This window comes from Notolepis coatsorum, assembly GCF_963971535.1.
Source record: "Notolepis coatsorum genome assembly, chromosome: 6".
Classification (NCBI taxonomy): domain Eukaryota; kingdom Metazoa; phylum Chordata; class Actinopteri; order Aulopiformes; family Paralepididae; genus Notolepis; species Notolepis coatsorum.
The window spans coordinates 46,962,379-46,985,710 of NC_140170.1; the positions used below are offsets into that span (position 1 = coordinate 46,962,379).

The window sequence follows — 23,332 nt, forward strand, 5'->3', positions numbered from 1 at the left end:
ACCATGCTTGGGCCCAGTCCTGACTGGAATGTGGGGCTGTCGGGGAGGACCTCTGCACCAGGGAGTGTGGCTGGGTCCAGAGACTGGAGACAGATCTGATACCCTGGGACGCAGGCACAGACAACGGGGTCACATATGAGGTATGGTGCCCCCATTCGGTGCCGTGCACCACACTGGCTTGTTGTAAAAGCACTGTGCCATGGGGCATGGCTGGCTCTAAATGCTAGAGACACAAATCTTTTTTTTGTATCCACTTTTTCTCCTTATTTTTTCTATTTTTCTCCCATCCCAATTTCGCCTCGCCAATTCTCCCTTCAATTCTCCCCTCCCCTGTCTCGAACGTTGCTAGACTATGCCTCCCACTGGTCGGCTGCAGTGAGGACAAAGCCTTGCATCACGTGTCCCCTCCGGTACACGAGGAGGCAGCTGTCTTTTCACCTGAACAGCGCGATCTCTCAGTGGCGAGGAGTAACGCGTGGGAGGCTCACACTGCCCCCGTTGCTTCCTGATTCTGCTGTACAGGCGCACCAACCAACCTGTAGGAGTCGCTGTCCACAACGTCCAATCCCCACCCACCGGCTTTCCCACCCCTAACAGCTGCCAATTGTGTTAGTATGAACGACCGGCCAAGCCTGTAGCAACGCAGAGAGCTGGGCTTGATACCAGCATCTCCTGCGTTAGTGGCGAGCGCCTTGCCCACTGCGCCACTCAGCCGCCCTAGAGACACAAATCTTGTACCTTGGGACATTGGTAGCAACAGCGCACAGGGTTGATTTGTCTCATAGTTGGGTACACTGGCAGTAGTAAAAGCACTGTACCATGGAGGCCGGCTCTAAATGCTGGAGACAGATCTTAAACCTTGGGACACTGGCATTGGGGTAACATATAAGGTTTAGTCTCCTCCCATCTCGGAGTCAGGTGAGGTACAGTCCAACGCTGGAACACGATCATAGTCAGCGATCCATGTACATGGAACGGCTGCAGTTCCACGAGGAGTTGTTTGGAAACCAAACCTGCGTTCTTCTAGTCCTCTCACAAGATATCAACAACATCTGCATTTTATTTATAATTTTTTCATAAATCTGAGGTTTATTTACAGTGTAGCAAAACTCAGCAATTTCTTCTGCAATTTTCTTTCTCCCTCATTAAACCCTCCACAGTCATTTATTAACAGTTAACTAATAAACTTAAAATCTGCTATAAACCAGTAGACGTACGGTCCTTAATGTCCCATTATAAAATGCTAATGATATCACTTTTCAGGCGTTGTATGTTTTAATGAACAAATATTCATATTGTCCATGAAAATAATGTCAGATATATTAACCATTAGTGGAATCCGCTAATCAGTTTCAGCTTATGTCTTGTCTACACGGGTATTACACAGGGAAACCATAGCTTTTTCTGTGCGGCTCAGCAGTTTCATGCAAACTAGGTTCTGTTTCATTAGGGGATCCGCTCGGCATCACTCATGCACTCCCTCGCGTACGTGCACGCGCACTGAATAAATTCCACAAATGTACCTTTAATACCAGTATTAGTCTGACCACACCCCTCATTAGCTTACCTTCATAAGCAGGTGTGTGGTCACCTGCTCTCCTCCTTCTCGCTTTCACCACAAGGAAGTGCCTCGGTAGTACCTCACTTGACGTGTTGTTAGTTGAAAAGAGTTGTGACGAGTCTACATTGTGCTTAATTTTTTCTTCTCTCATATCTGTTGTAAAGAAAAAGTTGGGTCATAATGTATTCTTCGGAGAGTAGACCCGCTAGACCTACTCTTCACCAGCGGTTCTCCATTCCCGCCTCCGTCGTGCGTTTTGGTGCTGGGCTGCTGCCACTTTCGTGGTTGCCGACCCAGCCCAGGAGGCAGCCGATGGATAGTTTGCCTCTCCGAAGAGCCGAGGAGTCGGTGCCGTCGCTCCGGCGATGGCCTGATCTCGACTCTGGTTCCTCTGGTTCCAGGGAATCGTCCGTTGGTGAACGGGGGGTTGTCTTGGAGCCGGAGGATTTGCGACGCAAATCTTCGCATCTGCCCGTTCACGTCGCAAGATGGTGGCATGCAGGCGCGAACGGCCTGGGTTTGGGGAACTGCTGGAGACCAGCGAGGATGCGTCCGGCTCTGGATTTCCGATGGAAACTGAGGACTTCATGGAAGAGTCGGACGGATTCTTGTTTGATGGTCCCGTGGAGGAGAGTATCCCTCCTATCCAGGAAACACCGGAGGGGGGAGAAATGGCTCCGTGGGACGCCTTGTTCGAAGATGTCGAGGAACCACCTTGGCCTCATCAGCAGGATGCCCTACTATCGGCCACATCAGACTGTGGCTCCTTGACCAGTTGCAGCCTGCTGCATGTGAGGGATGCGGGTTCGGTGGAGGAAGGTCCGCAGGGGGAACTGCAGGCTTTGTTTCCCGAGCTCATGGCGGTAGCCGCCGCCGCAAACGGCGTGCCGCTGCCATTGCCTGCTCCTGTCCCTGATGATCTCATAGGTCATCTCTGGCAGCGTCGCCCGGTGAGAGGGGTGGACGTTGTCTACCCATTTTTCCCCTCAATGGGGGCCTATGTTCGTCAGGGTCAGGCGGTGTCTCACATCATGGGACTTACCCCCACCTACGTACCAGTTACGCGGGTGTCGGGGTTAGTCAAAGGTATGAGGGAGGGCGTGCCTCGGCTTGATAGTCCGATGGCCGCTCTCCTCTGTCCGGATGTGGTGTGGGAACCCTTATGCAAGCCGGTCCTCCATGGAAGATCGGCTAGGCGATTGGCATATTGGGGTGACCAGTCATTCATCGCTGGTACACAATCGCTGGCTGCGGTGTCTAACATCGCCCACCTAGCTTGATTTGTATCGGGGATTATGACGGGCGGCACGGATCTGACCGAGGTAAAATGCGATCAGATCACCCAGGCGTCAGGAGCTGTCCTGCACCTTACCCAGGTGCTGGCCATAGCCATGGGGAAAGTGCGCGCCCTGGCCACCCTGAGCCAGCGCCATCTTTGGCTGGAGCAGGCCCGTGTGCCGGAACGGAAGAGAGCCCCTCTTCTGACGGCCGCCCTCTCCGATGCTGGTCTGTTCGGGAAGGCCCTGCGGTTGATGACCTCAACATGCAGAGAGATGGCAGAGGAGAGATCCATCCTTCAACCCCATTTTCCGCCTCCCGTCCTTGCCGGTGGAGTCAGAAGGCTTCCACGACGTCGAGCTGTCTCCGTCGTCCCTACCACTGCCTCTACCGCCGCTGCTGGCCCCTCCAAGAAGGCCAGGAGAAGAGACGGCGTTTCTGCTACCGCCGGCCCATCCACGACCGGAGGAGACGGTAGGGAACGTCGAGACCAGCAGACAGTTACCTACCGTCCCTCCGGGGCTCCTCGGGGTGGCTCGAGCGGCGCGAGGTGGCAGACGCCGCTGAGAGTGACTTTTTCCCTCTGTGTCCCCTCTCCTTTACACCCTCCCCGGCCCCTTTATGATTGTGTTTTTGTGCCAATTTATGTAATAAAAAGTTCCCCGACATAAGGGGGACTATGTTTTTTGGCCAAACAAACTGTGTGTTTCTTCAACAAATCATATGGTGGGGTTGCGTAAATATGAATCTGCACTTTTACGTTGTGAGATGAGTCGTGTTGTGTTACGAGATTAAGCAAGGTCTGCAACATACACTCAGTCATAGGGGGTTCTATTAGCCTGACGCTCCACATGCAGGTAGAAACTGGTGTTATTCCGTTGCTTAAACTAAGTATATGTGTCTCACAATGCTGTTGTGTTAGTTGCAGTAATACTCGTACACACACGTTCCACGGCCTAGCCGTTACTCTCTGTCAGCGTTTTTGCTATGTACGACATAGTCAACGGGTGTAGGATTCACACACATACGACTTGTTTTGTTGTAAATCCTGTTCACATTTTGTGGGTAGCGGGCATTGTATTAGCTTACGCTATACATTAGCATTTCTACCGGAGGTTTTCAAAATGGCTACAGTTGTTTTTGTGTGTAGGGAAAGAAGGGTTGTGAGGGGGTGTCGAATAAACCCCTCCTTCCCACTTGATTGGTTTAGGAGATTTTATCTCTTCTGCTGAGCCAGTCAGGGCCGAGCCGTTAGGACGTCTTGGCAGGGGGGGGGGGGGGGGGGGAGGGTTATCCTGCCGACTCCTATTACAAACAGGAGCCGTGTGCAGGGTTTCCCCCCGTCGTAGCGATGTTGCTATGGCGACGCCTTCCATGAGTTACAGAGTGTTAAGGTGTTGAGTTAGAGCGTAGGGCTCACGGGTCTGCTACGCTCGATTTATGTGTAACTTGAGTCAGTTGGTCACGTGACTCACAGTTGGCATGTCTTTCTCATGACTACAACTCGTGTGGGAAGGTTTTCTGGGATGGTCTAGTCTTTACTCTCTGATTAAAAAGAGTGACTGGATGTAAAATCGTGTGAAAACGGGTTTTTTACTCCCAGCTGTGCAGTTGGGTTTATACGGGTGATGCTTCTTCTTTATTATTATAAAGAGTTGGATGTGTCTATATGAATTGGAAATGGGGGTCCCTGATGGAAACAAGACTAACGTCTTTCTCAGGTCTGCCTCCCCTTACCGATTGTGTGTATTGAGCCGTACTGTGTTGTACCCTTTCTGCAATCTGTTGGTTAAAGTTTTCATTCATTCATTCATGGAGTTGGTTGCATCCCGCCCCTCTTGTCGTTCCCCTGGGCGTCTTGGGGATTCAATAAGATGGTCTAAATAGCCTATTATTGACGTGGATATGCCCAACGCACACATAGTGCTAGCTCAGGATGTTCTGTTGGACATTAGGTAACTGACTGGCGCGCCTTGGTTGCTTGGGGTTAAAACAGCGTTTTTATAAAGCAATTGGGATGGGGGTTTTCCTCTTCCGACGACCTGTGTGGTTGTCGACGGGTTCTCGTTCATATCAGGGGATGATAACGGAATGGATCTGAACATGTGTGGAAGGGTCTCACGCCCTGGGGGTGGGCCGCCGGGCGCGGTTCGCACCGAAACGTCTGAGTGGCGCCTTCTTTTTATGTTTAAGATCAACACGCATATCTGCCCCTTCTCCTGGAGTTGGCATGTCGGCGTGGTTAGGGCACGGGACTGGTTCTGGTCGCGCTGGTCCGGATCAGTTAAACCCGTTGTCCGCCGGGGATGCAGATCTGCTGTTCTGGTTCCCTGAGGGACTTGGGCTTTTTTCAGGGGGAAAAATACTAGGTCGGTCCGGGTGTCACAGGGTTAAGCGCTATGGAACCCTTGTTGGGTACATTGTATTCTACACTGTCGTAATGGCTTACGGCCGTGCCAACCTGTACACGCCCGATTTCGTCGGATCTCTGCCGCCACGCAGGTTGGTCTTGGTTAGTACTTGGTTGGGTGACCTCCTGGGAATACCAAGTACGGGGTGTTGGGGCTGGTTTTCCATTCTTGCGCTCTTCTCTTACGTGTGGCGAAGAGGGGCCTGTTGGGGTGGTTTTTGACCTCCTCGGGGGACCCTGAGCTCCCCGTATCACCGGGCCCGGTCCGAAGTAATGTTTTCGTTGACCCGTAGGCCCGGGATGACCCTGTTGGAAACTGGAACACGGTTACTGCGGCGGTGCCGCAGGTGTGTTTTGGAGTTTTTTCCTGGGGGGTTATGGGACCAACCACCGCATAGGGTAACGACTAGGTGGTTGGTTCTCTGGTGTGTTGGGGCAGTGTCAACTCCCGGGTTAACCGATTGAGGGTGCCCCTGCATGTTCATGATGTCTGCCAATCGTGTCAGCCTTCTCTGCCTCCGCCCTCTGGGTGGGGGTTTTTATGGAGGCTTGGTCATGCAACAACGCCAGCATGCGCCCCTTCCGCCGGGGCGGCTGTATTCAGCTGTCCCCTCTGGCGCCTGTCTCGTCCGCAGTTTCCAGGCTCGGGTTAACAGCCTGTTGCCTGGGTTTTTTTCCCCGGTGCGCTGCCGGCTTCCGTTGGTTAACCTTTTTTGTGTGCTTATGGCCATGCTGACTGCCTGTTCTGCAGGGTCAGTGTGCCAGGCGGTGTACTGTTGGGGAGGACAGGGCCCGCTCGGCTGAGGGGCCTTTGTCCGAATACGCTGGCGATGTGGGGGGTGGGGTCACTGAGTGCTCACCTGGTGGGGTCTTGATGCTGGCATCATGGACTTATCCGGGCCCCCGTTCCAGGGGGTCCAGTCCCTTTGGTGGGTCTGGGTCTTCCTTCGCGCTCCGCTGCTACGGCCTTGCCACGGGGTTAGGTTTGCCCTTGACCCCGTGATTCTGGGGGCAGTCACGAGGTTGTTCCCTCCGTTCGTTCCCAGGTGGCATGCGGGTTGTGCGTGTGTGTAGTCATGGGGTCAAGCCACGGTCTGCTCACCCTGTGCGTTGAGTTGCTTGAGTGCCTCTTCGCACGGTCGGGTCCGTCGCCCTCCCGGGAAACCTCTAATAGGGGGGGTGCCCTCCATTAGGGGGGGTCAGGGGGGGCTCGGTTCTGTTGGTTGTGGGGGGCCTTCAGCGGGGTGTATTTGTCGGCCGGTGGCTCCGCTCGGCCTCCCTATGTGCATGAGTGATGCCGAGCGGATCCCCTAATGAAACAGAACGATAGGTTATGACTATAACCAAGTTCTGTTAATTAGGGGTGACGCTCGGCATCCGGCGCCGCTGCAGCCCTTGACCTCACCTTGTGGTGAATGCTTGGGAAGGAGGAGAGCAGGTGACCACACACCTGCTTATGAAGGTAAGCTAATGAGGGGTGTGGTCAGACTAATACTGGTATTAAAGGTACATTTGTGGAATTTATTCAGTGCGCGTGCACGTACGCGAGGGAGTGCATGAGTGATGCCGAGCGTCACCCCTAATTAACAGAACTTGGTTATAGTCATAACCTATTGTTTTAGGTCACCGAAACTTGGCCTTTTTGAAAACTCTTGCCAGGGTGAAGATTTTTAGAAACAGCTTTTGCTAATGGCCCTGTCGAGTATTTGCCCTGCAATCAGGACCATGGAGAGGTCCCTGCAGCCTCCCACCCCAAGTCAATTAGGACCATGTAGAGGTCCCTGCAGTGTGTGTGTGTGTGTGTGTGTGTGTGTGTGTGTGTGTGTATGTGTGTGTGTGTGTGTGTGTGTGTGTGTGTGTGTGTGTGTGTGTGTGTGTGTGTGTGTGTGTGTGTGTGTGTGTGTGTGTGTGTGTGTGTGTGTGTGTGTGTGTGTGTGTGTGTGTGTGTGTGGACCCTTTCGAGGCGCTGTTTCAGAGAATATTATATCTGACCCCAGTATCTCTGTCAGAGCATCTATGACTGTGTGTGGAATGGATCACCAACTTCCACTGACTAATGCCTGAGGTCGCCTCCTGTGGGCACAACAGCAAAGACAGCGGGAACAATGGACTGAGTTGAGACTGCAGGGGAAGATTGCGTGTCTCCCTGCTGCGGACCATTCTGTCTCTCACTCTGTGTTCAAAAATGTTGCCATAGATGAGTGCATTGTTATCTTCACTCTGAAAGCGAGATTACAGGTCTTACCATCTAAACTGAATCTCTCCATCTGGTTTCCAGGCAGTCATGCTCCTCACTGTATTCATCATGACAATAACCAAATAGCTGAAACCATGTCCCACATCTTAAATGGTTGCCATGTATACAGGGGCCTCTACATAAGTAGGCATGACAGAATAGTAGATTTGATAGCGAAAGATATCTCTTTTATTTTTAGGTCCTCCATCACGCTCTTTAAGCATTCTACTGTGAAGCCAAGCATGTTCAACCTGTGCATTGCACAGTGTGCAATGATGATTCCATGTTCTCTAATATTACAGCTAACACCCCTGATGTATTTGTGGTAAATTAACACCTTAGGGAGGTGTCCATTCTTGAGGTTGGCTGTACTTTTGACTACAGCTTAGAAGAAGCCTTCCTAACCAAAATGCTGAAATACCAACAGCTACAGCAGACCATCTCACAGCTAGGCTACAGATGTAAACCCCTAGTTTTTTGGCAGCCTAGGGCATGTGCACAAGTTGGTTGTGAGGGGCCTACAAATAGCCGGTCTCCCCAAAAGGAAGGCCAAGCAGTTAGCCAGGTACTGCTCAGTATCAGCAATTATAGGAAGCCGCTCAATTTGGAGGAGACGTTGTTACCTTTTCCCATGATTCTGCCGTCCATGCACCTTGTACCTGACTGTTCTTTCATAATTTTCTGACTGCGCTCGCATTGTTTATGTCCTTTGTATGAGGCCTCCTTGAACTTCTGTTCATGTGGACATAAATATAAACATTTCAAATGTGTGTGTGTGCGTGCGTGTGCGTGTGTGACCGAAATTATATGGATAGATAGGACATTACATATCTGATTCATACATAGAGAGGGGAAGTACCCCCCCCCCCCCCCCCCCCCTTCCACTAGACCACCATGGCAGCACCCAATGTTGGAAAGAATATGAATGGTAGTCAATGGTGAGAGACACTTTTTTCTTTTCTTTTTTGTGCCATGAATTATACATAAAATGATGATGTTTGTGTAATTGTCAGCTAGCTAACATTATGTCCTGGCTTAAATACTTTAAACCTAAAGGTTTGGATAGTTGGATTGCTACGTCAATCATTATTAGATGCATGGAAAGAGCACCCCTATAATAACTGCGCTCTGTGGGTTTATTGGTCGATTGGTTGGTTTGTGCCTGCATGCATACATGTGTGCATTTGCTTGATCACTTCCTCTGTCACCCAGATGACAAACCTGCATAATTCATCGTCCAGACATTCCACACACCTTGCAGAGCATCCATAAAGCACTAGAGCTCTCTCTTTAGAGGTTAATTAGCCGACTGCTTGCTCGGGCCTCAAGAGGTCCTTGTGTCTTGTGTCATATCCCGGGGTACAGACACTAATAGCAGTGTCACACGTGACAGTACAGTATCATGTGTAAAGGTCAAGGGCCTTGCTGATACTGCCGAGCTTGGGACCATGAGTCCTGTGCTTGCCAGCATGAGGACGGAAGGCAATGCTCCTGAAGAGGCTGAGGTTAACCGACCTCTCTAACTCTGTTAAACAAGCAAGTTCCTCTTCCTGACCCGTTTTCCCAAACTTTTCCCAATCTGTATTTTTCCCCCAACCTTGGGAATGAAAGCTGTTTAAACACATTCATTAACAGGTTTCGGGTATTTATAGTTTACAACCTCATGAATAAGCAAGTAGCCAAACTCATCTGCTGAGCGGAGGCATTAAATAGCTTTTTGTGTAAAATGTGGCCTACCTTACAAAAAAAAAAAACTCCCTTTCAATGTGTCTGTTGTCGTGTCTGTGCCTCAGGTTGTCTAAACGACTAGTCTTGTGTACATATCCAGGCGTGTGTAGTTTACTCAGTGTCGCCTTGGCTCATACTCTCTGTGTACTCAACAAACCCTTTCTGTGGTTTGTTCAGTCCAGTTCTGACCCTGAAAAACCCAATCACATTTGCAACAGTAATGTTTGGACTGCCGCACTGTAAATATGCTTTCTACAATATGTATTGACTCAATGTGATCTTGGCCAACTGAAGAAAAAAAAGAGAACACTGCTGCTGAGGAAGGTCCTCAAGCTCCCTTCTAACTCCATTTGAAAAGGAAAATGATACCTGGAATTATAATTCTGCATAATGACTTGCCACTAGGGATGTCCGATATTATCGGCCGATATTGGCATTAAAATGTGATATCGGAAAATATCTGTATCTGTTTTCAAATATTTATTTTTATTTTTTATTTTTTATTTATTTTACATTTATTTAACCTTTATTTACCCAGGCAAGCAAGTAAGAAGAGATTCTGATTTTATTTATTGTCAAAAGTATGCATAATGTTGTGTTAATTCCATGACAAGAGATATGTAATGTTAATTACCTGAAATTATTCCGTTTTTTGGGGGGGAAACCCTGCATATATCAGTATCGGTTGATATCGGTATCGGAAATTAAGAGTTGAACAATATCGGTATCGGTAAAAAAGCCAATATCGAGCATCCCTACTTGCCACAGCATGAAGTACTTTTTGGAATTTAATTTGATCTGTAGGTTTATTTGTTGTTTACTGCACCTTGCATGTGAATATATTTTTCTTGGTTCGAAGGAGTTGATTGCATGACAACGTCTGCCGTGTTTTGGAAAACCTTTCCTGAATTCTTAACCCTGACAGGTAAAAAATTAACTTTCCACTACAATATTTACACAATTTCTGGGTTGACAAAGCAAAGCCAGTTCACATCACAGTCCACTTACCGGAGAGGGTTTCTGGATTCGTGCACCGTACACTAGGGCTGTCGCGGTATGAAATTTTCTCACCGCGGTTGTGTGTGTGGCTAATCACCGTGGGATGCAGTGGTACCGCACTTCTATTTAAAAAAAGAAATAAAACATTTAAAAAATGTTATATACCTCTATATATTTTTTTAAAACTAACGTTATTTGAGCAAACATTTAACGTTATTATAACACTATTTTAACTTTAGTGAATTTGAATGCACATACATAGCTAGTTAAATATCACAACTTGTGTCATTGTTCATCATTGGGGGAAACGAGTCAATAGCTAGCCTATAGCTAACGTTATAGATAGCTCGCCTATAGCTAACGTTATAGATAGCAAACAAAGCTAACGTTATAATATGTATGATAGCGTTAATGAAGTGAGAGTAGGGATTAGGGGAACGTTAATGTAGTCCCGAGTGTAGTGGGGACGGTAGAGAGAGGCAGCACTCTAATTTGCGTGTAACGTTAGTCCATAACATTAAGAATAGAGAGCTGCAAACGGAAATGAATGCCCAGTCCTTGAGAGAACTGTTTTCTGGTTTACTGTCACCACCTTACAGAGGGAATTACCCCGAAGTCTGGCTAGTTATAACAAGCAAGTTACATGACCTGCACTTCGGCCCTGGAGTTAGGAGAACGCTCCCCTGCACTCCACTACGGTTCAGATTAATACAGGAGTTAGGAGAACGCTCCCCTGCACTCCACTACGGTTCAGATTAATACAGGAGTTAGGAGAACGCTCCCCTGCACTCCACTACGGTTCAGATTAATACAGGAGTTAGGAGAACGCTCCCCTGCACTCCACTACGGTTCAGATTAATACAGGAGTTAGGAGAACGCTCCCCTGCACTCCACTACGGTTCAGATTAATACAGGAGTTAGGAGAACGCTCCCCTGCACTCCACTACGGTTCAGATTAATACAGGAGTTAGGAGAACGCTCCCCTGCACTCCACTACGGTTCAGATTAATACAGGAGTTAGGAGAACGCTCCCCTGCACTCCACTACGGTTCAGATTAATACAGGAGTTAGGAGAACGCTCCCCTGCACTCCACTACGGTTCAGATTAATACAGTTAGGAGAACGCTCCCCTGTGCTCTACTTATCTACTACGGTTCAGATTAATACAGTTAGGAGAACGCTCCCCTGTGCTCTACTTATCTACTACGGTTCAGATTAATACAGTTAGGAGAACGCTCCCCTGTGCTCTACTTATCCACTACGGTTCAGATTAATACAGTTAGGAGAACGCTCCCCTGTGCTCTACTTATCTACTACGGTTCAGATTAATACAGTTAGGAGAACACTCCCCTGTGCTCTACTTATCTACTACGGTTCAGATTAATACAGGAGTTAGGAGAACGCTCCCCTGCACTCCACTACGGTTCAGATTAATACAGGAGTTAGGAGAACGCTCCCCTGCACTCCACTACGGTTCAGATTAATACAGGAGTTAGGAGAACGCTCCCCTGCACTCCACTACGGTTCAGATTAATACAGGAGTTAGGAGAACGCTCCCCTGTACTCCACTACGGTTCAGATTAATACAGGAGTTAGGAGAACGCTCCCCTGCACTCCACTACGGTTCAGATTAATACAGGAGTTAGGAGAACGCTCCCCTGCACTCCACTACGGTTCAGATTAATACAGGAGTTAGGAGAACGCTCCCCTGCACTCCACTACGGTTCAGATTAATACAGGAGTTAGGAGAACGCTCCCCTGCACTCCACTACGGTTCAGATTAATACAGGAGTTAGGAGAACGCTCCCCTGCACTCCACTACGGTTCAGATTAATACAGGAGTTAGGAGAACGCTCCCCTGTACTCCACTACGGTTCAGATTAATACAGGAGTTAGGAGAACGCTCCCCTGTACTCCACTACGGTTCAGATTAATACAGGAAAAGGAATACATTGGGGGCTCGAGTCCGGGATAATAATAATAATAATAATAATAATAATAATAATAATAATAATAATAATAATAATAATAATAATAATAATAATAATAATAATAATAATAATAATAATAATAATAATAATAATAATAATAATAATAATAATAATAATAATAATAATAATAATAATAATAATAATAATAATAATAACTTTATTTGTATAGCACTTTTCATACAGAGGTTGCAGTTCAAAGTGCTTCACAACAGTAAAAAATACAGGCATAAGCGAGCATAATTTTTTTTAAATGTAAATACAAAGAGATAGAGAGGTAGCAAGGTTAGGCAAATCACAGTTCTTCAGCAATACAAATAATAAAATAGAATAGATTAGATAGAGTAAAAAAAGTGCGGTTTGATTCAGTTTAAAATAGGCGAAAATTTATAAGATAGAACGGACAGTAAAAAGTGTGATAAGATTGTTCAATAAAGAAAAATATATAACAACAGAGCAGTGTATCGCTCTTAGTACTTTGAGTTTCTTTACAAAGTTCTAACATACAACAGAGCATCGCTCTAACATACAACAGAGCAGTCCGTTGCTCTAACATACAACAGAGCAGTCCGTTGCTCTAACATACAACAGAGCAGTCCGTTGCTCTAACATACAACAGAGCAGTCCGTTGCTCTAACATACAACAGAGCAGTCCGTCGCTCTAACATACAACAGAGCAGTCCGTTGCTCTAACATACAACAGAGCAGTCCATCGCTCTAACATACAACAGAGCAGTCCGTCACTCTAACATACAACAGAGCAGTCCGTTGCTCTAACATACAACAGAGCAGTCCGTTGTACTAACATACAACAGAGCAGTCCGTCGCTCTAACATACAACAGAGCAGTCCGTCGCTCTAACATACAACAGAGCAGTCCGTTGCTCTAACATACAACAGAGCAGTCCGTCGCTCTAACATACAACAGAGCAGTCCATCGCTTTTAACACTGAGTTTCTTTACAAAGTACAGTTCTAAGTTACCTTATAGAACAACAGAGCAGTGTGTCGCTCACAACAACAGAGCATCGCTCTAACATCATAGAACCGACATATGAATTTCATTGGAAGTGTATGAAAGTAGGTAGGGTAAGAATAATAATAATAATAATAATAATAATAATAATAATAACGAGCATAAAAAAATTAAAAAATTAAATAAAAAAAGACAGACAGATAGCGAGGTATGGTAAATCACAGTGTTTCACATTAGGATCTAGCATCCCAATAGGCTCTCTGTTTACAGTTTGATTCAGTAATACAAATAATAAAAATAGTTTAAAATGATTCAGTTTAAAAATAGTCATCAGTAAGAAGTAAAAAGTGTGATAAAATAGTTCTCTTAAAATTGCAGTGCATACAGTAGGAGGTAGTGAGATAAAATTAGCATAGAACCGACACATGAATTTGATAGGCAGTGTATAAAAGTAGGCAGGGTAAGAATAGTGCAGGTAATGTACAATTTGTGTCAGGATATCCCTCATGTTTCTATAATAATATTTCCCCTTGCCACTAGGTGGTAGCAGATATCTATCTTCAGATATTTGCCTGCATTACCCCACAGTGAAATGCCTGAGCAAAGAGATAGGTTTTAAGCTGTATTTTAAAGATGTCTAGCGAGTTGGCTTCTCTGATGTTTTGGAGTAGTTTGTTCCACAGTTTTGGGGCATAGTTGATAAAGGCTGCATTACCGATCCTCGTTTGACTGTTTCTGGGAGCCTCTAGTAGTCCAGCAGCTGATGATCGCAGTGTTCTTGCTGGTGTGTAATTTATTAGAGTGTTGGCGATGTAGCTAGGTCCCTGTCCATTTAGAGCTTTGTATGTAAGGAGAATGACCTTAAAGTCAATTCTAAATGTTACAGGAAGCCAGTGTAAAGTAGCTAAGACTGGACTAATGTGCTCTCTCCTTTTGGTTCTAGTTAGCAGTCGGGCTGCAGAGTTTTGGATTAGCTGAAGCCTCTCTGTGGTTTTCTTAGGGAGACCTGTGAAAAGTGCATTACAGTAGTCTAACCGGCTAGATATGAATGCATGAATTAGCTTCTCAGCATCGTTCTGATTAATAAATGGTTATACTTTTGCTATATTTCTGAGATGGAAGAACGATGTTTTCGTCACACATATGAGAATTGAAGTTCAGTTCTGAATCTATGATAACCCAGAGACTAGTGACCTCAGATTTGATCCAAGCGGTTAGTCCTCCCAGGTTCTTTATTAATGTTTCTTTCTTAGTTTTGGGGCCGATAATTAGAATTTCAGTTTTGTTCTTGTTTAGTTTCAGGAAGTTCTTACTCATCCATTTATTTATTGCCAGTAAGCAGTCTGTAATGGAGCTAATCGCTGTATCATTTGGTTCAGCAGATATGTACAGTTGTGTATCATCCGCATAGCTATGGAAATCTACATTATGTTCTCTGATGATATCACCCAGCGGTAACATGTAAATGGAGAAGAGTAAAGGACCTAAGCAACTCCCTTGTGCAACTCCATAGTTGTTGTCGTATATATCAGACATGTGATCTCCTAGTTTAACATAGAATTTCCTCCCTCTGGGGGCGGCTACGTGGCGTAGTGGGCAAGGCGCTCGCCACGAAATCTGGAGACGCTGGGCTTGCCTGTTCAAGCCCAGCGCTCCACATTTGCTTTCAGTTTAGCTGGTCGTCCGTACTAATACACATTGGCCGTATTAGGGGGTGGGAAACTGATGGGTGGGGATCGGGCGTTGTGGACAGCGACTCCTACAGGTCGGTTGGTGCGCCTGCGCAGTAGAATCAGGAAGTGTCGGGGGCAGCGTGAGCCTCCCACGCGTTACTCCTCGCCACTGAGAGATCGAGCTGCGCAGGTGAAAAGATGCGACTGCTGTTACCTCAAGTACCGGAGGGGACTTGTGCTATGTATGACTTAGTCCACATTGCAGCCGGCTTGTGGGAGGCAAGAAACAGCGTTCGTGACAGGGGAGGGTTGAATTGGATTATACGAAATTGGGATGGGAGAAAATATAGAAAAATGGGAGAAAAAGTGGATAAAAAAAATAATAATTTCCTCCCTCTGATGTTTTATGTTTTAAATGGTTTTTTAAATGGTTTTCAAGACGATCGATTAGAATATCGTGATCGATTGTATCAAATGCTGCACTGAGATCTAGCAGGATAAGGATGGAGATCTTATTCTCATCAGAGTTTAGCCTGAGGTCACTGATTATTTTGGTGAGGGCAGTTTCAGTGCTATGATATTTTCTGAATCCCGACTGAAATTCTTCTAAGATGTTGTTTTCTTCAAGAAAGGAATTTATTTGAACTGAAACTATCTTTTCAAGTACTTTACTAATGAATGGTAGGTTGGATATTGGACGATAATTTGCCATTACATTACTATCCAAGTCAGTTTTTTTTTAGTAATGGCTTTACAACTGCTGTTTTAAAGGCATCTGGGAAAATACCAGTTCTAAGGGAAGTGTTTATGATATCTAGCACAGGGCTTGAAACACTATTAAACACCCGTTTGAAGAAAGCTGTAGGTATAGGGTCAATGTCTGAGGTGGAGGAGTTACATTCTGAGACAGTTTTGCAGAGTACATCTAATGTGATGCATGTGAATCTTCTCATGGTTACATTGCGCGGTTTGCTGCAATCAGCTTTATTTACATCATGAGTAATGCTGGGATATGAAAATAAATCCTGATTTCATCTTTGAGTTGTAAACTGTATGGAAACGTGAAGTTAGCTCATGCTACTGGAAAATGGACGCACTAGGCAATCTCGTCATTAAATTAACTGATATAAAAATGATGACGCCCCATTTTTTATTTTAATCTTTTTTTTACCACGGTTGCCACGGTTGTCTGTTCTCCATCCGCGGGTGCCTTGACACACCGCGGGATTGCGGTTATGCGGTTACCGCGACAGCCCTACCATACAGTACATTAGGTATTGAAAGACTGACACCTCTAGGCAGAGGGATGGAAATACACAAGTCCAGACCAATGGCCAGGTTTGTTCATATTGACATCATAACCCTGCCTTTGTAATATATTGTAACCCTTCGAAGAAATATCTTTTAAAGGGCCCATGCCCTATAAATTGCCTTTTCCAGTGTTTAGCATTGTTTTCTAGCAATGTGGGGTTGTATAAATGGGGTCTGTGTCTCTAATTCTCATTTTGGCTCATCAGTCCAGTCTCGAGTTCACGAGATCCTCCCTCACTGAACTAAGCCATTCTGATTTGACTCGCTCGCTGACGTGAATAAGGCACTGGTTGTAGTCACCGCCCACAATCAACAATTCGCTCAACAACAGAGCGAGTGGAAATACTGACACTTCCTCAAACGGGTTGATGTGGCGCGGATGCCGACAGAGAGAGAGAGCAGCGAATGAGCGAGAGAGAGAGAGGGAGAGAGAGGGATACGGAGCATTTACACAGTGTGATAACACTGTAACAATGTATATTGACTGTAGAACGGGAGCTCTCTCTCTCTCTCTCTCTCTCTCTCTCTCTCTCGCTTGCTCGTTCTCTGCTTCTCGTCACGTCAACCTCCCACGCGTATTCTGATCCGTGCAATAATATTCACGGGGGTATATATTCTCATTTGAAACAAGTTACCAATGCATTGTCCCGTGGCGAAATTAATTAGTCTCCCTGTCTATCTCTCTATGTCTCTCTCTGTCTGCCAGTGCAGACTGTGGGTGACTGACTGTCACTTAAAGCGCTTTGCGAGTATGGGCGGAGCCCTGCCTGGAAAAATGCTGCTTTAGAGTACTTGATTAGAAATACTAAACAATGAATTTTTTTTGAAAAAACCCTTACAGATGTGTTCCATAGACTCACAGGAATTGTGTAACATTGCCCAAATAGTGAAAGGAATAGCAAAACATGGGACCTTTAACACTTTAACTGCCGGGAACGTGTTTAGGCGTATTTCCTAGCCATGCTCAAGTTGCCGAGGACGCCGTAAATCGTCTTTGATATCAATATTTCAAAAATCTGTGATCGGAATCATATTTCCCCTCTGCAGCCTTGAGACACACTGCTGATCTCCTCTCAACCCTCTAGCGGTTCAAGAGCGCCATCTGGTGGCCGATCGGCAGATCGAAACCGGATGTCAACCTTTGAACCGGCAGGACTCACTCCATATGTGGTCCGGGCACTCGCTAATGTTAGAGAGACTCCGTCTTCACACAGTGAACATCGATCGGTGGAAATAACTAAAAAAAACAACATGATTTGGACGTATATACTATTATACAACCTGGAAATAGATCTGGCATTTCAACATCCCATAATTGAAAACTGTCTACTCCACGCTGATCGCCCAACGGCCCGAGGAGACTGGGGTGAGTTTTAGCGTGTAGTATTACCGTGTTCGATATAAACTGCTATGATGAACATATGACCCACATTAGATGAATGACGTGTAGTAACTTCCAGAACCACATCCAGTTGAAATGTATTATCTGGCACAGATCGCTATCAAACTGTATTTCATCATCAATATAATGCATTTGGGGCTATAAATCACGTTCTGGAGAAAGCTGCAGAAAGAGATGAAAACATACTTATACTTTAGACCATATTTTAGTATGAATATGTGAATAAAAAAGTTTAACGTTGCTACACCATGAACAATACATATAGGACATTGATTGGGCCCTAATAATGGCAATCTAGCAATAGAATTTAAAAAGTTATAGCCCTGCAAAGAAGGGGAACTTCTCCATGTTAAATAGAGCTGGCAAGGGATGGTATATCATGAATTTAACCTTGGGCAGTTAAAGTGTTAACAACTTATTTGTTTTCTATTCACCACTACTGAATATTTTCTAACCACAAGTTGAAAGTTGTCTAGTAAGTACAAATACAATGGTTTACACTGTTGTTGTTGTTGTTGTTGTTGTTGTTGTTGTTGTTGTTGTTGTTGTTGTTGTTGTTGTTGTTGTTGTTGTTGCTGTTGTTGTTGTTGTTGTTGTTGTTGTTAATATTAGCATCAGCATCCGTTACAGCTCCTTGATGTTCAAACACAGCGGATGAAAATGTGTTTTCTCACCTTCTGCCTATAATCTCTTTGTGGATTATTCATACATTAAATCAAAAGTTTAAATGGAATATTTTAAGAACAACAGTGAGTGAAGTTAAAAGAACAAAAACGTGACCCAGTCCAGCGTTTGTGCCCACATGTCTCCATTTTCATTTTCCAGATTTTTCCAGATTGTGAAGCTTTCAAATGATGTGTCATACGTTGAAATCTGAGAATGTTTTGAAGATGATGTGCTAATTTGAATCTTGTACAGCAGTTTTTTCCCCTCACTGAATAGCATTAACATACTGTAAGCTGTCAGTATACTGTAAGTGTAACTGAGGGGTACAATTCCCTGACTGTATTGATAAGTATGGTATCATTAAACCACTACCGTCTTTATGTACATCCTACTGGCCATAAAGTACATAGGTATCTTAATGATGAACACTTCCCCACAATGAAATCGGTTCCACACAAAGTTGTAATTAAGTATTTATTGCAGCAAAAGGTACATAATATACTTTCTTTACTTCACTTTGAATGCGCTTATAAGGCAAAGGAATGTGCGTAGGCAAATCAATAACGAATGTCCATTCTCTGGTTACGCAGGAGGTAATCATACAACCTGAATCTTAGGGAATTATATCTATGGTACACTAGTAATATAGCGGGAGATACTGGAAGGGTCCCCCCGGTTGTAAGCCAGCAAGGGTAGAGGATCTGTCGGTAATAGAGTCTGGGTCAACGATGATAAGGAGACTCCGAGTACGGGAGACGGTGCAATAAGATCTTGATCCACAGACGAATACAGCTGTTCTCCGTAGCCTGTAGCTCCACAGGGAAGAAAGCTAGCCTGCCTCAGGCTTCTGAGGGGCAGACTCGACGTGGCTCCTCACAGGGTAAATCCCACACACTTGTGGGCGTCTGCGATTCTCCGCTCCATTAATTACAGGACCAAAAGCAAATATAATCCAGCCGAAAAGGGCTATGCAGTCGTCGGGTAGATAATCCAGTGTACATGTCCACACGGTCCTCGTCTAGGGCTCCTCGGGTGAAAGCGCCATGAAAGCAGCCCAGCCTGGATAAGCACTGATACGAGGAAAACGTTGGTGATGCTGGTCACTGTAGAACTTTAGCCGCACGATACACTATACACAAATAGACTATTACTGACTTAATAGAAATATGTCGCACTCGACGGTATAGCGCCAAACTCTGACACTTCAGTTATTAATTCGCACGCGGTCTCAATGCTCTATTTGGGGCCAAACAGGCCATACTTCACCGCACGTAGTATCGTGGGTGAGGCTTCAACTTTAGTTACTAAGACTTCTGACTAAGTGCTTCTGTATTCACCTGCGCCGTATTTATACGCTTAGATGAATAAACTAGTACCAGCTTTATTCCTGTCTCATATCCTTGCGCAATACCATTCTTGTCCAGGCATGTCCCCGGCGGTGACTTTGAACCTGACTTTGGAGGCATGGCCTTGGCGCCTGTGGACCGCTGTCCAATAGGAGAATGAAATATTATGGTCTGTACTAGGCTAAAGGGATATTCCGTGTATATGTACAAGGAATATACAAGGGATATCAAACGATATACAAATATTATGCAATATATATCAATCAATAAATATATATATTCGGTTTAATCTGATCCTTTGTAACAGCCGCCTCCTAATTAGTCCCACCTAATTAGCTAAGCAGAGACAGATTAACCGCACTGTCCACTACTCAATGTCTGTTGTGAGGGGTAGGGCAGTTCACAAAGTCATGGGGTCATGGTCGTCATCAATAGTATCGGGGAGCCTTGGCAACTCTATTAGCCTCGCCACGGGTTGGGTGTAGATCCGCCCTTGGACGAGCACTTCGGCTGCTCGGACCTTTCCGTCGGCACCGGTGATCACTTTGCTTACGCGGCCAGCCGGCCACATAGCTCGGGGTAGTGACTGGTCGATAATCATGACGACTGTTCCTTCTGTCAAATTGTCTCTCTCTTTCACCCATTTCTGGCGGGTCTGTAGAGACGGTAGATAGTGGAGTAGGAAGCTGTTCCAAAACTTGTCAGCCAATACTTGACTGTACCTCCACATTCTTCGGCCGTTCGCTTCTTCAGGCCTGTACATTGTCTGTGGTAGCGCGGGGTCCAGCCGCCCCATCAAGAGTGTGTTGGGGGTGACTGGGTCGACATCTGCTACATCACTTGAGACGTAACCGAGGGGCTTTGAGTTCAATACTCCCTCGATCTCCGTGAGGACTGTCATTAGGACTTCTTCCGCCACGGTCTGGGCCCCAAGCACGGCGTACAGGGCTGTCTTTATTGAACGTACTTCTCGTTCCCAAGTTCCACCGAAGTGAGGTGCATTCGGGGGATTAAACTGGAAGTCAATCTGGGATGGAGCGAGGTGGGTCTTAAGTTCTGGGCCCATAGCTTGGAAGCTCTCTCTCAGCTCTCTTTCTCCGCCTTTGAAGTTTGTCCCGTGATCAGACAATAATATAGACGGTTTGCCTTTCCGCGATGTGAATCTTCGGAAGGCCATAAGGAATGAGTCTGTGCTCATGGTTGGAAGGAGTTCTATATGCATCGCTCGGGTGGTCATGCATTTGAATACAATACCCCACCGCTTCTCGGTTCCTCTTCCTTTCTTTACATACAGCGGGCCGAAACAGTCCATACCGGTGGAGTGAAAAGGCTTATCGCCGAGTCGGAGGCGACAGGGAGGTAGGTCAGCCATCCGGGGTATACTGGGCTGCGCTCGCCATTTACGACAGTCTAGACAGGTTCGCTGGAAGCGCCGCACTGCTTCTCTCCCTTGCAGTATCCAATAACGACGTCTGATCTCCGCGAAGACTCTCTCTGCCCCGGTGTGATGCACATCCTCGTCGTATTTCTTTATGATCAGCTCTGTGACCTTGTGTCGGCTGTTTAAGACTATCGGGTACTTGACGTCATCCGGTAAGTCTGGAGCTCTCCGCAGACGACCACCCACTCTGATGAGACCATGGGCGTCGCTCTCGGGGGCTAGGTGGAGCAATCTGCTGTCTGATGGGACGGGCTTTGCTCCCTGTAGACAGTCTAGCTCATCGGGAAACGAGTCTCTCTGGGCTCGTTGTAGGAGAAGAAGTTCTGCTTCTTCGTAGTCAGCTGCAGTAATGTCAGTAGTGAGCTGAACCTCTGGGTGGTGCCACAGGAATGTCTTTAGCTGCGCACTCTCTAGGGTGAGGCAATCGTCTATGTCGGGGTCTGTGGAGACAAGTGTGTTCAATCCACAGAACATAGATTTCTTGTTCTCTGCCTCCTCTTTACTCGCTTCCCGTGGGGTGGGTGTAGACCACTCTTCTTCCGGGAGCTTGAGGAACTCTGGCCCGTCACTGTATAGGTTGTGACGGGTGAGGTCATCCAGGGACATTCCCCGGGTGATGACGTCAGCTGGGTTGTGTTTTGTGTCCACATACCTCCAGCTTGCTACTTCTGTTAAATCTTGAATCTCTGTGACTCTGACTCCCACGAAGACCTTGTATCTGCACGAATCAGACTGGATCCATGTGAGTACTGTCGTGGAGTCTGACCACAAGATTGTTCTTTGCACCGGGATGGTGAGTTCACGTTGGATTAACGTGGCGAGTTGCGCTCCTGCTAGGGCTGCGCAGAGCTCTAGACGCGGGATAGATTGTTGCTTGCGTGGGGCTATTCTTGAGCGAGCCAGGATGAAGGCAGTATGTATTTCTCCTCCCTCCTCTCGGGCACGCAAGTAGGCCACCGAACCGTAGGCTACTTCGGAGGCGTCGCTGAAGACGTGCAGGTCCATCTGGCAAGTCTCCGGCCTCACTGTGGGTGGGAAGTAGCTGCGGCGTATGTTGACACCTGGGAGTGAGCTGAGTTCCGTCTCCCACTCTCTCCATGTGGATGCAAGGTGTTCGGGTATGGGGTCGTCCCAGCCCTGGTCCTTGTCCCATAGCGCTCTTACAATCATCTTTGCCCTGGTGGTGTAAGGTAGAATACATCCCAACGGGTCATATTGTCTGGCGAGTGTTCTGTATACACTCCGTCTTGTGGTCGGTAGTGCAGTCGACCTTCCCTGCTCCTTGGTCAGGGGTGTGTGTTTATAATGGAGCAGTCTGTTTTGAAGCGCCAGACTAGTCCTAATGTCATTTCTTGGGCTTCTCCTGGGATGGTCGCCATCCAGGTCTCGCTGCTTGCTGCCTTGTCCTCGGGGGAGAGGCTGCGCAATACTTGCGGGTCGCTGCTGGCCCACTGCCTGAGATCAAAGCCGCCTTTGATCAGGGAGGCGCGGAGCTTGAGTAGAAGGGCCTCGGCTTCTTCTGGCGTCGAGACGCTTTGCAGACAGTTGTCCACGTAGAAACTATTTCCTACACTTTGTCGGACCTCTTCATCGGCTGCTGGGTCCTCTGCGACGTGTTTTTCAGTGCAAACGTAGCACAGCATGGGCTGCATGTGGTTCCGAAAGGGAGGACTTCCCATTGATAGATGGCTGGTTGCTCGTCCCCGATCCTCTCTCTCCATAGGAACCGCAGCAGGGGCTTGTCCTCCTCCACTAGTCTCACCTGCAGGAACATCCCTTTGATGTCGCCGCTGATGGCCACCTTGTCTTGGCGGAAACGTAGTAACACGCCTAGTAGAGAGGGGCCGAGTGTTGGGCCAGGCAAGAGCTCTTTATTCAGATTTTGTGATCCGATCTGGTAGCTGCAGTTGAACACAATACGATCCTTGCCGTTGTGGTGGACTTTGTGGTGCGGCACGTACCATGACTCGGTCGTCTGATCGGCCTCTTTAATGTCAATTTTCTTTATGTGTCCCGCTGTGATTAGCTTGTTAATCTCAGCGCGGTACACAGTCTCTTGAGCGGGGTCTCTGGCTAGGCGCCGCTCTGTGTTCAATAGATACCGCTCCGTCGCTTCTTTTGGGGCGTGGAAGGTAGGCATACCCTCTCGCCTCAGGAGTGGAGTTGCGTATCTCATCACTCCGTTGACTTTGACTCTCTTTGTCCCCTGCTCGAGGAGGGCTATAGCGTAAATGTCTTCCTTGGAACGAATGTCTTTCTTTTCGTTCTTAAAGGGCATTGTCTCTAGTGTCCATAGCCTCTCGACATGCTGTAGGAGGG

At 46.8% G+C, this 23,332-nt stretch overlaps 1 protein-coding gene across 1 annotated transcript in view; it reads left to right on the plus strand.

Moving 5' to 3' along the window:
- LOC311229460 (spondin-1-like) overlaps nt 1–23,332 on the plus strand; it is a gene marked incomplete at its 3' end in the record, with an annotated part of 239,998 nt that overhangs the window by 150,122 nt on the left and 66,544 nt on the right. Inside the window, 2 exon segments of the mRNA XM_084315541.1 lie at nt 7–37; nt 40–140. Of these exon segments, the coding sequence (XP_084171667.1) occupies nt 7–37; nt 40–140 (132 nt within the window).